The sequence below is a fragment of the Marmota marmota genome, unplaced genomic scaffold, assembly GCF_001458135.2.
Source record: "Marmota marmota marmota unplaced genomic scaffold, marMar, whole genome shotgun sequence".
NCBI lineage: Eukaryota > Metazoa > Chordata > Mammalia > Rodentia > Sciuridae > Marmota > Marmota marmota.
The window spans coordinates 24,385,154-24,400,271 of NW_026000037.1; the positions used below are offsets into that span (position 1 = coordinate 24,385,154).

At 38.5% G+C, this 15,118-nt stretch overlaps 1 protein-coding gene and 1 non-coding gene across 4 annotated transcripts in view; one reads left to right on the forward strand and one right to left on the reverse strand.

The window, feature by feature from the left end:
• Positions 1–124: 124 nt before the first annotated feature.
• Fam168b (family with sequence similarity 168 member B) overlaps positions 125–15,118 on the forward strand; it is a 28,976-nt gene continuing 13,982 nt past the window's right edge. The window contains exons 1-2 of one of the 3 annotated variants that reach the window (XM_015479113.2): positions 125–1,629; positions 11,913–11,996. In XM_015479113.2, coding sequence (XP_015334599.1) covers positions 1,560–1,629; positions 11,913–11,996 — 154 coding nt within the window. In that variant the 5' untranslated portion in view covers positions 125–1,559. The remainder of the gene's footprint in view (positions 1,630–11,912; positions 11,997–15,118) is intronic. The other 2 variants (XM_015479112.2, XM_015479114.2) reach the window with 2 other exon arrangements.
• Positions 13,727–13,799, reverse strand: Trnav-cac. Its single transcript has one exon. It is a non-coding gene; the product is annotated as a tRNA-Val (tRNA).

The following is a 15,118-nucleotide window of genomic DNA, read 5'->3' on the forward strand; positions in this document are numbered from 1 at the left end:
TTTTTTTTTTTTTTTTTTTTTTTTTTTTTTTTTTTTTTTTTTTTTTTTTTTTGTGGTGCTGGGGATTGAACCCAGGGTCTTGTGCATGCTAGGCAAGCACTCTGCCAACTGAGCTATATCCCCAGCCCTGTGTTTTGTCTTTAATGGAATTAAAAAACTAGAGTTTTAAAGTGTGTGTGTGTTTTTAAGAAAGTGAGTAGGTATTTGAACCTATTTTGTATTAGACATTGTTATTGGTGAATTAGAGACATCAAAGAAAATAGCACCAAGTGTATGTTCTCTGCTTTTGTGGGCCTGTATTCTAATTGGGCATGTGGAGAAGGCATACACTGAAAAAGTAAACTAATGTACATGTAATGTGTGGGTTGTCCTACCCCCCCCCACCCCTGCCCCCAATTAAAAAACAGAACTTTTAGCCAGGAGTCATGGTGCTCACCTGTAGACTCACCTACTTGAGAGTCTGAGATAGGAGAATCAGTTGAGCCCAAGAGTTTGCTTGAACAACATAGACCCCCATCTCAAAAACAAACATCAAAAAAAAAAAAAAAAGGAAAAAGAAGTGTGGGGAACTTTTTCAGAGCAGTTTCAGATTCACAGCAATATTCAGCAAAAAAATTCAGAGTGCCATATATACTTCTTTCCTCACACAGTTTTTATGTAAATTAAAGATCATCTTGCTCTTTTCAGTCACATAATCCCTGGGGCCAAAAAAGAGTGACTTACTGGATGAGGACTAGGGAAAGCTCATACTTAAGTTGAGAATCTTATTTTAGTTAGGGAAGGAACAGAATCATAACTAAATGTTTGAACTTTTCAGGAAAAAAAAAAGATTAGTGAGTTTTAGAACATTGAGTGGGTTAATGAATAGCCGGGCTGTAAGCTAATTTTTCTTTTTTTAGGAAAAAAATCAAGTTATTTTTAAAAATGCAGAAAAGTGAGGAGGAACACTAAACCCAACTCATGTAGAGATAATTACCTTAATGTTTTTGTTTTCTTCCACACTTATTTCCATGTGTTGGAGGTGCCAATGACCATAAGTTGATGTAAATTTGGGCTCAGTATTGTACCCTACTCTTTTCACTTAACATTGTATCAATCTTGTGCTTTTTTGTGGACCCAGGATCAAGCCCAGGGCCTAGTGGCTTGCCAAGCAAGCTCTCTTAACACTAAGGTATACCTCCATTTTACTTAAATGCTTTTTTAAAAGCACCTGCATATTTCATGGCTTGGATATATCTTAACTGTTCTTTATTAAAAGGACATTTAGGTTATTTGTAGAATGTTTTTTCTTATATAGCGAATACTTTTTCCTGTTAGTTTCTGATGGACTGAAGAGAGTTGTAAAGAACTGTTTATAACATCCTGGTTGGGCATTAATTAAAACATTTGGCGTTCATTTTGTGTTGTCTGCTAGTTGGGAGAAGCATGAAACACCTTTTAGATAGGCTAGAGAAAGATTCTTAGTACCTGCTCTTTTGGGGACTGATACTGGAGAAAAATCTTGAGAACAAAAATACTTGGCTAAATCACTTTTTTTTTTCCTTTTAGTTCTTGAAATCATGAATCCCGTTTATAGCCCTGGATCTTCTGGGGTTCCCTATGCAAATACCAAAGGAATTGGTTATCCAGGTAAGTGAGTAGAATTTTTCATTTTTGATTACTTGGTATATTTCCATAGCATTGAAAATATTTAGAGTGGACAAGGAAGAAGATAAATGAAAATGAAAAATTAAGAGAGAAGACTGGCTTTGATCAAAGTTTAATTTAGTAGTTTCAGCAGTTGGGACCAGGATCTTGTTTATCTAAGTTGGTCTGGTAAGCCTCACTTCCTCATCTTAGCTTAATATTAATTAGTCACAGGTCCTGTTTGTTCCTCCCCATTGTGGCTCAGCCCTCATAACAATCTTTCACTTTATCTCTGCCCTGTAAGAAAGCCCAAAAGGCTTTTTATTTCCTATTTATATCATATCTGATGGAACTTTAGTTTCATCCCTGGGTCAGAGAGGACATACTTCTAACTAAGGCCTGAACAGTACCGAGTCAGCAATGGTTGTCCTGATTGGTGACTTTGAATAAAGGATAACTATTTGCAATGTTATGATTTCTTTGTGGATTTTAATAATATGGTTGATAACCCCAAAACCTTGTTGCTACAAAATCCTTAGAAAATGAGCTGGGAACCGTGATGCATGCCTGTAATCCCAGTGGCTCTGGAGGCTGAGGCAGGAGGACTGTGAGTTCAAAGCCATTCTGAGCAATTTAGCAAGTTCCCAAGCAACTCAGTAAGACCCTGTCTCTAAATAAAATATTTTTAAAAAGTATTGGGCGGGGATAAGGTTGTGGCTCAGTGATAGAGCGCTTGCCTAGCATGTGCGAGGTGCTGGGTTTGATCCTCAACACTATATAAAAATAAATAAAATAAAGATATTGTGTCCTACTACAAATACAAAAATATTAAAAAAAATAGTGCTGGAGATGGGCTTAGTGCCCCTGGGTTTAATCCCTGGGGTCAAAAAAGAAAAGAAAATGGAATAAAACATTTGAAAATGTATACCTGAACTTGCAGGAGGGAAAAGGATTGTCTAGGGTCAAATATGGGAGTGGTGTGAAACCCATTTTATTTGACCATTAAGGTAAGGTGTCTGTCCAAGAGGTATTTGTTGTTTGTGGGTTGTAACAATCCACATGGGAATAGGCTTCAGATCTTGTGAGACAAGGAGTAGGAGTGGGCTCTCATCAATTAGTCTGATTTCTAGAGAGTTGATCTCCCAGGAAAGAGGTGGTCCCACCAGAAGCTTGAGTCTGCATGGGCTCTGAGAAGGAGGGATGGCTTTCCTAAGATTTTGTAGCCATTTCAGGGATGTTTAGAACACTGATTTGCATTACTATGCATTTCCTAGGGGCTCCAGAAGTTTAGAAACCAACATAAAAAATATTCTTCAACTTGCATTTCCCCTAGAGCCCCTGACAGAAGAGAATGCATAAGTGCTGTGGAGGCATTTGTCCTCAACCCAGCTTGCGTGGGCTTCCCACAGACAAAATTCTGCCTGCTTGCATGAAAAATCATTATAAGACACAGGGTGCTGTCAGGTGAAAGTCACCAGTCATGACTGTTTGCTGTGTCACACCGACATTTTTAGAATAATTACAAATGGAAAAGAAAGAATCAAAAACATAAGAGGGGAACAGTATGCTGGGAGAGAAAAAGTAACCAATCAGAACTTAAAAATGGCAAAAAAAAAAAAAAAAATTTGGACAAAATTCAGGTTAATTTGCTTGTAGAATACTGCTAAAGTGAGAACCAGAAAGCAGTATTAGGATTGGAGGGCGGGGGGAATAGACTGGCTAAGAAGTTTGAGGAGAATGAAGTGCTCCAGGAAGCATAAACACCAGTTCTGTATAGTGGTATTAATGCTGAAATGTGTATATTTGTTCTTCCTCTTTGGTTGGCCATTGACAGAGATTGGTAAACTCTACATGAAGGTCCAGGTAGTAAATATTTTAGAATTGTATAGCTACTCAGCTCTGTCTCTGTAGCACAAAAGCAGCCTTTGGCAATATTCAGTGTGGTGTGTTCCAGTACAACTGTAAAAATGGGTGGTGGGCCCTGTGGGCTGTTGCTGACACTTGGTTAAGAGAATTTTTGGAGTAAGCTGCTTTTTTTTACCCCCTCTCACATTTTTTATTTTATTTTGGGGTCTAAAAATTACATTTAAAAGAAAATTTCTGTAATTTTAAAGATATTTAAAATTTTGTATCTTTTTACATAGTTTTTGCCTTCATTTCCTTATACTTATTTTCTATTTTCTTGGTTTTGAGATTTTTATGTCTCTCTTACTTCTATACAACTTTATGAGAGGGACTGGAGTTGTAGCTCAGCGGTAGAGTGCTTGCCTAAGCTACATACGAGCCCCAGGGTTCAATCCCCAGCACCACATAAAAACAAAATAAAGTAAAGGTATTATGTCCAACTACAACTAAAAAATAAATTAAACAAAAACTTTATGAGTGAGGTTTCAATGCAGGACCAATAATCACTCTAGGTCATTTAAATCAGGGAGTCAAAAATATGGGAAGATGTGCCTGCAGGATGTGACGGCCAGCATAATTTCAACCAAAAACTGACAAGACATTTTAATATAGGAAAGTACTTTTGTGCTCTTTTTTTTTAAAAAAAAAAAATTTTTTTTTTTGTTGTAGTTGGACACAATAGCTTTATTCCATTCATTTATTTTTATGTGGTACTAAGGATTGAATCCAGGGCTCTGCGCATGTTAGGCTAGCGTTCTACTGCTAAGCCACAATCCCAGCCCCCTTTTGTGCTCTTTTATACTCTTACTGACAAATGGAGAGACTGGTTCTATTACTGTTATTTTTATTTACACTTAAATAGGAAACTCTTCTCAGAAATGTTTTATATTTTGTTATAATTACTGATATAATTGATTTATATCCAGAATTTTGTTTTCTTTGCTCATTTTTCTCTTGCCATCATTTGGATTAATCAAATATTTTTATTTAATTCTTCTATTAGTTTTTTTTTTTCACTATTCTCTTAATGGTTACTATAATACAACATTTTAAAAATCCTCTCTTTCTCCTTTTGTATTATTGTTGCCATGCCTTAAGACATTACTGTTGGGCTGGGGATGTGGCTCAAGCGGTAGCGCGCTCGCCTGGCATGCGTGCGGCCCGGGTTCAATCCTCAGCACCACATACAGACAGGGATGTTGTGTCCGCCGAAAACTAAAAAAAATAAATAAATATTAAAAAAAAAAAGACATTACTGTTTTTATTTTGTGCAGTCAACAGCTATTAACTCAGTTATTTGTAGTGCTCTTTATTGCTTTCTTTGTTGACACATTTCTGTCTGGGTCTTTGTTCTTTATCTGAATAACTCCCTTTAACACCCCCTCCCAATCCACAAACTTTAATTTTTTTTTTTAAGTTATAGGTGGACACAATATACTTATTTATTTTTTTAATGTGGTGCTGAGAATCGAAACCGGTGCCTCACACATGGTAGGTGAGTGCTCTACCTCTGAGCCACAACCCCAGCCCTGTAAATAATGTTTTTTTTTTTTTTTTTTTGTTATTGGTGCTGGGGATTGAACCCATGGCTTTGGGCATGTGAGGCAAGCACTTACCAACTGAGTTATATCTCCAGTCTCACAAGCTTTTAATAGATTAAAATAGAAATTTTATTCTCTCACGGATACAGAAGTTTGAAATTAAGATATGGGTAGGGCTACAGTCTTTGCCTTTTCTAGTTTCTGGCATTGCAGGTCATCCTACACTGTAGCCCTGGGGCCACATCAATCCCATTTCTGCTTCCATAGTCAAAACCTCTGCTTCTCTTTTGTGTGTATTCTTTAAAGTCACTTGTCATTGGATTTAGGGCTCACCTGAGCAGTCAAGGATGATCTCATTTCAAGATCCTGAGTCATATTTGCTAAGTCTTATTTCAAATAAGTTCATAGTCATTTTCCTGGGGATCTAATGTGATATCTTTTGGGGAGCCTTTGTTTTTGTTTATAATGGTGAATATAGATTTTTTAGGTTGGCAGTTACTCTCTCTCAGACATTAAGGATGTAATTCCATTGTCTTCAGTTTTGCATTGCCTTTGGGAATCAATTTTTGCTTCTCCCTTGCCATCCGTTGTGCTCTCTGTTTTTTTTTTTTTTAATATTTATTTTTAAGTTGTAGTTGGACACAATACCTTTATTTTATTTATTTTTATGTGGTGGTGAGGATCGAACCCAGGGCCTCACATGTTCTAGGCGAGTGCTCTACCGTTGAGCTGCAACCCTAGCCCCTCCCTATGGCTTTTAAAATATCTTAAAAAAAAAAAAATCTTTCTTCTTTCTTTTCTTTTCCTTTCTTTTTTCTTTTCCTCCCTCCCTTCCTTCCTTCTTTCCTTCCTTCCTTCCTTCCTCAAACCCAGTGACTCAAACGTGCTACAGCCCTAGCCCCTAAAATATCTTTGTTTTTACCATCATGTAACTAGATATCATTTCTTGGTTTTTGTCTTGCTTAGCATTTAGTGAACTTTTTGGTCCTTGGTTTGTTTCTTCTAGCCGTTGCAGTATCTGTGCAAGTATTTTTCTGTTCCTTACTCTTTCCTGGGACTTCATTAACAAGTATATGAATGTACCCCTTTTCTTTTGTATTTTCCAGTTTTTTACCTCAATTAATTTAAAATATGGATAGCTTCTACTGATCTGTTTTCATTTCACTAATCCTGATTGTGCTCAAATTTGTTGTAAAATCATACATTGAATCAAGACTTTTTATCTTCTCCAATATATTACTCAGTTATTTGAAAGATCTTTGGGCTGACTGCAGACTCTGGATTCGCTGTGGGTCTATTTCTGTTGTTAGTTTGTTTTTCAGTCATTTCTCTCGGGTTGTCTGGGATTTTTCTTTGGTTGTCACACATGTTATATTAGAAATTGTGGGTGGTCCTGATGAGGTCTTCCTTTGCCAGGTAGATAACTTACTGATTGATCTTAATCAACTCAGGGAATGAGGAACTTTTGCCCATGCTGAGTTGACAAGTGTCCCAGGCCAACAAGTCATGTATTCTAATTTCTCCTTTGGTGCACAGAAAGTAGTGGACTCTTGAGTTGGAGTTAGCAACAGATACATTTTGGTGGGGGCGAGGGTGGCGGGATAACACTTGTGGAAAATCAATGGGGAGGAAGCAGAATTGGATAGGAAGAGCCTCAGACTGGAGTGCTTAATCGAGGAAGTCTCAGCCAGGCTATTGGGTTTCCTGGGGCAAGGATTGGCAGTTGCAGGAGGCTTGTGTTAGGCTGCTACTGCTGGAGGTCATCAGCCCGCGTATGTCTTCACTGTTGGAACAGCAGGTTAGTTTTGGGAAAGTGATGCAGCAAGTGTCTCACACTTTGCTTTGTCAACTTAAATTATTCTAGAAATCACTCCCATATAATTTCACAGAGATTTTTTTTCTTCTTTTTTTAAAACAATACTATTGAATAAACCCTCCATTTTGTGAGGTTTTCTTTTTTTATATTTATTTTTTATTTTATTTTTTAAATGTTTATTTTTTAGTTGTAGGTGGACATACAATCTTTATTTCATTTTTACGTGTTGTTGAGGATCAGACCCGGTGCCTCAGTGTGCTAGGTGACATGCTACCACTGAGCCACAACCCCAGCCCCTTGTAGGGTTTTCTTGTAGGGTTTCCTTTTGAAGGGTGTTAGGGTTGTTTGAATTGTTTGCTGTTTGAATGATGCTTCAGAGTAAATGACCTTGTGCTTATATTTGTTGTGGAAATTAAAATTCAAGGTGAATGTTAGAGGTAGAGTTGTGTATCAAAGAGTAAATATGTTTACATTTGATATTTTTGGATACAGCATCTTTTTGTTTTGCCCAGGCTGGGGTTGAACTCAGGATCCTTTAGCTTCAGCCTCCCATATATACATGTGCAGCTTTTTTTTTTTAAAGAGAGAGAGAATTTTTTTAATATTTAATTTTTAGTTTTCGGCAGACACAACATCTTTATTTTTGTATGTGGTACTGAGGATTGAACCCAGTGCCGCGCGCATGCCAGGCGAGCACACTACCGCTTGAGCCACATCCCCAGCCCTACATGTGCAGTTTTTAAGATAATGCCAAGTTCACTTCCATAGAGCTTTTCCTGTTTTATCCTTCTGCCAGAAGATCATTTTCCCACAGCCTTGCTGACAAAATGTCGTCTAATTTTCAGGTGGTTGCTATTCCGGTGTGAGATGGTATCAGTGTAGTTGTAGTTTGCAGTTCTAACAGTCCATGTCTATTTTTTTTTTCTTGGGTTTTTGTTCTTCTAGTTTACAAGTTATAGACAGATGTGGTGGTATAGGTTTATAATCCCAGCTACTTGGAAGTCTGAGGCAGGAGGATTAGAAGTTTGAGGCCAGTCCAAGTAACATTAGTGAAAACCTGTCTCAAAGTAAGAAGGGCTGGAGATGTAGCTCAGTGGTACCTAGAGGATGTGAAGTACTATATTCAATTCTCTGAACTTCCCAAAAAGAAACAAACGTTAAGTATGTCAACCCTTTATCTAAATAATTGGTAAATATTTTCTCCTAATTTGTCTTTTTTCCCCTGTTTTGATGGTATTACCATAAAGTGATCAAGCACATAAAAATGGCTATAGTTGAAGTTCATCAGTCCATTCTCTTGCTGTGGGGAGTCTGGCCTTTCCAAAGCCTCTGCATGCCAGAAAAGAATGAGAGTAGTTGTTGAAGGAGACACTTGTCCACTGGGGGACATTTTTAGGAAGCTGCTAGGGCTAGAAAAATCCTAAGGGTAGAGAAACAGTTCTTCTCAACAAAATTCTGGAGAGAATAAGAGAAAGAGTTTGGTGTTACACCCACAGCCAGCAAAGTAGCATGCCAGTAGGGTCTTTTCAGACTACCCCTGTGGGGTTATATGTAACCCAAGTGGAAACGGTTGAAGTAGAAATAGTGAGGTGAGCTATGTTCAGCTCTGGTCAGGATGGTGGCAGAGCAGATGGAATGTGGCTGATGGAATGGAGAGAGTGAGGGCATGGAAGGAGCAGAGGCTCCCATACCAGAGGCCAGTTGTATAATGACCCTCTGTTGGTTATTCACTAGCTATTTTAAATATGCTTTGTGATCTGTTTGATTTTAGAGCACATTAACTCATTGTTAGATGGTTGTGAAGGGAAGGGCCAAACAAACATAACAGTAAGACCCTTGAAGCAAATACCAAACAGATGATTCTCAGAGAATTTACTAGTGGATTTTATGGAGAGAGATAAAGAAAATTGGATTTTGTGGGAATTCCTGCACATGCCTACAGCATATTCTCTAGGTCAGTGGTATTTCCTTTTCTGACTGACTCCCTGGTATATAAGCTATATACCATTAGCTCCTATGGGTGAATTGAGGCAGCTCCAGAGCCTACTTGGCTCTCCTTGCATTTGGGCCTCTGGGGAACCTCTCCAGGTCAGTCTACAGAATGCTGATGGAAATTTCTGCCCTGCTGTTTTTACAATGGCCACTTGAAGTCTGTTTCAAGTGAAATCCTCCCTTGATGTCCAGAATGAGTGAAGTTGATAAAACATTTTACCACTGCACATTATTCTCTGACTAGGGGGCAAGTGGGAAAGTGAGAATCTAGAGATAAACCCAAAATAGTTTCTACTGAGATAGAGGAGGATCAGTTTCAGGATCAAGGAAAAAAAAAAAACAAAACACATTCATGTAAGAGATGAGATCTGGACACTTGTAGGAATTCCTGTGGGCCATTGTCTTACTTTTCTTATTGAAACTTGTTGGACTGCTTGGAAAGGTGGGATAGCAAAGCAAGGGCATCCCGGCTGAGGAGGGGTGCTACAGGGATTCTAGAAAGGGACTTTATATATAACCTTCAGATAAAACCTACTGAGGGACTTAGGGGTGTAGCTCAGTTTAGGGCATTCGCTGAGCATGCAGGAGGCCTTGGGGTCTATCTCCAGTGCTTCAAAAGAAACCAAAAACCAAACCTATCCATAATGACTTAACCCTTTGGAAGTTCACTTAGACCACCGATTCCTGCCCCTAGTTTTCACCTCATTCCAAAGGTTTTCATCACTTTGTTTACTGTTACATCTGTTCCTTAAAGGGTCATGATGCCACCCTAAATGTCCCAGTCTAAGTGCCCTAGCAAACAAACACCTTTCTCTGAGCCTCTTCAGCACAGTTTCTTTCGAAGGCTGCTGTTTTGTTTCTTTCTTTCTTTCTTTTTTGGTACCAGGGATTGAACCCAAGGGCTCTTAATCACTGAGCCATATCTCCAGCCCTTTTTATGTTTTATTTTGACACAGGTTCTTGTTAAGTTGCTTAGGGCTTCACTAGGTTGCTGAGGCAACTTGTGATCCTCCTACATCAGCCTCCCAAGTTGCTGCCCCATGCCAAGGAGCCTAACTGTTGTTTTGTTTCATCAGGTTAGGGAAGAGAGGACTAAAGTACAGTTTCTCACAACTGTACTAGCTAGTTAGGGCTAGCAAACATGGGTCCTCTCAGTGGCACTCTTCCCCTTGTATGAAAAAGAATTTCTAATGCCCTGGCTGTCACATCTTTCTGCACTATGAACCAGGGAGTCAATCAAGGGGATCAGGGGCCTCATGGGTCCCTGGGCTCTGAGAAAGGCTGGGGAGATGACTGAGGCCTCCTCTGCTAATAGACATCTGGGTAGGGGGCAGGATTCTGACTTTCATACTAAATGTCTTGGTGTTTTCTTTGTGTTCATGTTTGGAATTATTACTGGCTATTAGTTTAGTCTTCTAAGGATTTCTCATTTAATAAAGAACAGCTTGCTTCCATAAGTTTCTTTTCTTTTTTTTAATATTTATTTTTTAGTTTTAGGTGGACACAATATCTTCATTCCATTTCTATGTGGTATCCAGGATTGAACCTAGCGCCCCGTACATATCAGGCGAGCGCTCTACTGCTTGAGCCACATCCCCAGCCCCATCTTTTCTTTTTTCTTTTTTTTTTTAATTATTATTTTAGTTGTTGATGGACCTTTATTTTTATTACTTATACGCGGTGCTGAGATGTAAACCCAGTTCTTCACACATGCTAGGCAGCTACTCTTAACACTGAGTTACAACCTCAGCCCCCATATGGTTCGGTTCGGTTCTTTTCTTTTCTCTCTCTCTCTCTTTCAGAATTTCTTTTTTAGTTGTAGATGGACACAGTACCTTTATTTTGTTTGTTTGTTTTTTTTATGTGGGACTGAGGATAGAACCCAGTGCCTCACACATGCTAGGGGAGCCCTCTACCCCTGAGCTACAACCCCAGCCTCCCCATATGGTTCTTTTTTTTTTTTTTTTTTTTTTTAAATTTTTTTTAGTTTTCGGCGGACACAACATCTTTGTTTGTATGTGGTGCTGAGGATTGAACCCGGGCCGCACGCATGCCAGGCAAGCGTGCTACTGCTTGAGCCACATCCCCAGCCCCCCATATGGTTCTTGATTGGACTTTTTCCACTTCCTGGTGCTTGCAGGGCCAGTTGGAGCCTCTTCAGTAAGAAGACTGACATGTAATGATATTGACAGCCTGGGGTCATGATTGGCCACCCTGAACTGGGAAAGTTGTTGGGGATTAGAGTATGAAAAAGTCTGAAATGAATTTAGGAGTTTTAAATAGTGCCTAAGAACAATAACACAAAATAGCTTTTAAATGAAAATATGCAATAATGTGGCTATGTCTTTGGAGTCACTGAGAATATATGTCCTTAAAACACCTTTTGTTGCTCACTGGTCGCAGCAAAAATAGACTCTTAGCTCCAAGAATCATGGTTCTTTCATACTTTATGCAGTGAAGACAGATGAAGGTAACTGGACCTACCATACTATATATACCCTTAGCACACTCATTACTCTTGGTAAGAAATTATGTGAGTAGGATCAGGACCAAAACTTTTGTAAGTGTTGGAGATTTGCTTATTATAGCTTGGGGTTTAAAAATATTTGGTTTTTGGTATTATGATTTAGCTATTCATATTTATTTTGGTCCTGGAAATTGAACCCAGAGCCTCACACATACCAAGCAGGGACTGACTCTACCACTGAGCTATAATACCTTGCCCTTTAATTTAGTTTTTCTTCAGAGTAGATTCTAACTCTCTTTATGCCAAATTTTTCCATTTGTAAAAAGTTGTAAACATTTAATCATAGATTTAGAACATATGATTATGGTTCTTACCCATTAAAATTTTGAAGAAAAACAACTTATAGACAAACTGTTGGACACTTAGTGCTATTGGTGTTTGTGAGTCATCGTGTGGAGTTTTGGAGTTGAGGGTAAGAATAACGGGTTTGTAGGAGCTCTGATTATAAGAGTCTCTTACTACTTCTTTGATGACATCACATTGTGCTGTATATGTTTTCTTTCAGCTGGTTTCCCCATGGGCTATGCAGCTGCAGCTCCTGCCTATTCTCCTAACATGTACCCTGGGGCGAATCCTACCTTCCAAACAGGTATGTCCTGGATGATGAAATACATTGTACATGCAGTAGGGGAGAAAGAAAAGGGGCTGGGCTTTAAGAAGAGAGGGGACAGAGTTAGGATTTGGGATTAAGTGGTTTTATTTCTGAGTTTATAAAATTAGCCTTTTGGTGTCTGTATTATAAGTTTTAGATATTGCCAGGTCCTCTCAGCATACAAATCTTCATTATAATCACTCAGTTGTTAAAGGTAACTTCTTATGCCAGAGCCTCTCTGTTTAAGGAGTAGGAGCTTACTACTAGAAACTGAAAACCATCTTGCCATTGGTTTCTTTATGGTACTTTAGCACTTTGCTTATTTGGTTATATTTTTGTAATTCTTTTTTGGGGGGTGGGGGGTGTTGGTACTGGGTTGGAACCCAGTGGCAAGTGCTCTAGCATTGAACTACATCCCTAGCCCAGTCTTTGTTTAAAAGAAAGTCTTGTCTTCCATGTAAAGTGCATCAGAATATTTTTGTTTTAAAAGTCACTGTAAGGGGCTGGGGATGTGGCTCAAGCGGTAGTGCGCTCGCCTGGCATGCATGCGGCCCGGGTTTGATCCTCAGCACCACATACAAACAAAGATGTTGTGTCCGCCGAAAACTAAAAGATAAATATTAAAAATTCTCTCTCTCTCTCTCCCTCTCCCCCTCACTCTGTCTTTAAAAAAATAAAAAATAAAAAAAATAAAAAGTCACTGTAAGGGCTGGGGATGTGGCTCAAGCAGTAGCGCGCTTGCCTGGCATGCGTGCGGCCCGGGTTGGATCCTCAGCACCACATACAAACAAAGATGTTGTGTCCGCCGAAAACTAAAAAATAAATATTAAAAAAAAAATTCTCTCTCTCTCTTTTTAAAAAAAAAAAAAAAAAAGTCACTGTGAAAAATGCAGTTGGACTGGGTGCCGTGGTGCATGCCTGTAATCCCAGTGTCTCAGGAGGCTGAGACAGAGATCATGAGTTCAAAGCTAACCTCAGCAATGGCGAGGCACTGAGCAACTCAGTGAGACCCTGTCTGTAAATAAAATAAAAAATAGGGTTGGGGATGTGGCTTAGTGGTTGAGTATCCCCAAGTCCAATCCTTAGTAACCACCCCCCCCCCACCCCCCCAAAAAATGCAGTTGGTTTCATCTGAGTCTTTTAAAGGTTGTTTATTGAGTGGAATTTTCCTCCTGTGATCCTGCATCCTCTGATGTTGACTCCTTTCCGGCATTAATACTCAGGACTCTGTGATTCTTTTGCAACAGTGGTGGCCTGTGTTTTGACATGAGGGCTTGGCTTGTCCTCCACGGGAAGCACCTTCCAAGATTGCTGGGGCAATTCTTTGTGGCTTAGAACACTAGCCTCACATAGTTCATTTTGATGAAAGATGGCGATGGTGTCCTTCTCCCAAATTCTTCTTATTTTATGATTCATAAAATTTTGCCTTTATATTCTATTCATATGTCCATTTCTTTTCTGTCTCCACTATGTCAACCTCTCTTCAGTCCCTAGTTCATATCAAGAGAAAAATCTTGTCTTGGTCTTCCTGCTCCCAGTTTTTCTGTCCTGGGTTTATGTTCTTGCTCACTTAAGCCAGAGTAATGTTTCCAGGTGAAATTTTACTTAATAGTTTTCCCTATCACTATAGGATAAGCCAACAATCTCTATTTTAAACCCCTAATTCTTTCCTACAATGGCCTTGTTTTTATCTTTTTTTTCAGATGACTTTTTTTTTTTTTTTTTTTTGGTGATGCTGGGGATTGAACCCAGGGCCTTGCTCATGTGAGGCAAGCACTCTACCAACTGAGCTATATCCCCAGCCCTAGATGACTTCTTTGTTCCTGTCTTTTGAGACTGTTGTGGAACATATGTTCCCTGGGTTCAATAATTGTTATAATGCTGTTACTCATTGCTGCTTTTTTTTTTTTTGGTGGTGGTGTCAGGGATTGAACCCAGAGCCTGTGCATTCGAGGCAAGCATTCCACCAACTGAGCTATGTTCCCAGCCCCTCACTGCTGCTTTAATGGTGACCAGCACCCATCTTTTTTTGCAAGACATCTCCCATTGTTTAACTCCTTTTTTTTTTTTAAACAGCTCTCTTGAGATATATACATGACATAATAAATGGGACATATTTGAAATGTACCATTTCATAACTTTTGCTGTATAGTTTATTTCTATCATAGATGGGAATAAACACATCCATCATTGCCAAATGTTTTCTTCTACCCATTTTTAAGTCTCCCAGGCTCCAGGAAGTAATTGGGCTGTTTTCTCTTAACAGTTGGTGAGTTTTCATTTTTTAAAAGTTTTGTGTAAATGAATTCACATAGAAAAAACATTTTATTTTTTTTGATTGTTTTTTGTTGGCAAATTTCTTTGACTTCCTTATTGTAGTGTGTATCAGTATTTGAGTCCTTTTTATTGTTAGGTAGTATTCTGTTGTATAGAATACCATAAGTTTGCTTATCTGTTTGCCAGGAATGAACATTTGGGGTATTTGCAGTTTTGAGATATTATAAATGAAATTGCTATGATTATTAATGTACAAGTCTTTATGGACATAAGTTTTCATTACTTTTTGAATAAACGCAAAAATGGAATGGCTGGTTCTTATGGCAGGTGTATATTTAACTTTGGAAGAAACTGCAGAACTGTCTTCCAGATTGGTTGTACATTTTGTATTCCCTTCAGTAGTGTATGAGAGTTCCAGTTCCTCTCCATCCTCAGCAACACTGGTATGACCAATCTTTTTAATTTTAACTAATCTAGTGGATAGATCTCATTGTATTTTTAACTCTCGTGACAAAAATAATATCAGTAATCTTTTTGTGTGCTTATTTGCCATCCACATGTCTTAGATAAAAAGTTTGTACATATATCTTACTGTGTGTGACTGTTTTCTTTCTGTTTTTAAGGCAGTTGGTAAATTATTTTTTTTTTTGGTACTGGGTATTGAACCCAGGGGGCCCTTGAACACTGAGTTACATCCATAGCTCTTTTTATTTTTTATTTGAGACAGGGTCATACTAAATTGCTTATGGATTCTTTGGGATTATATAAGTGCACCACTGTACCTGCTTATTTTTATCATTTTAATTCTTTACTTTTTTTTTTTTTTTTTTTTTTTTTTTTTT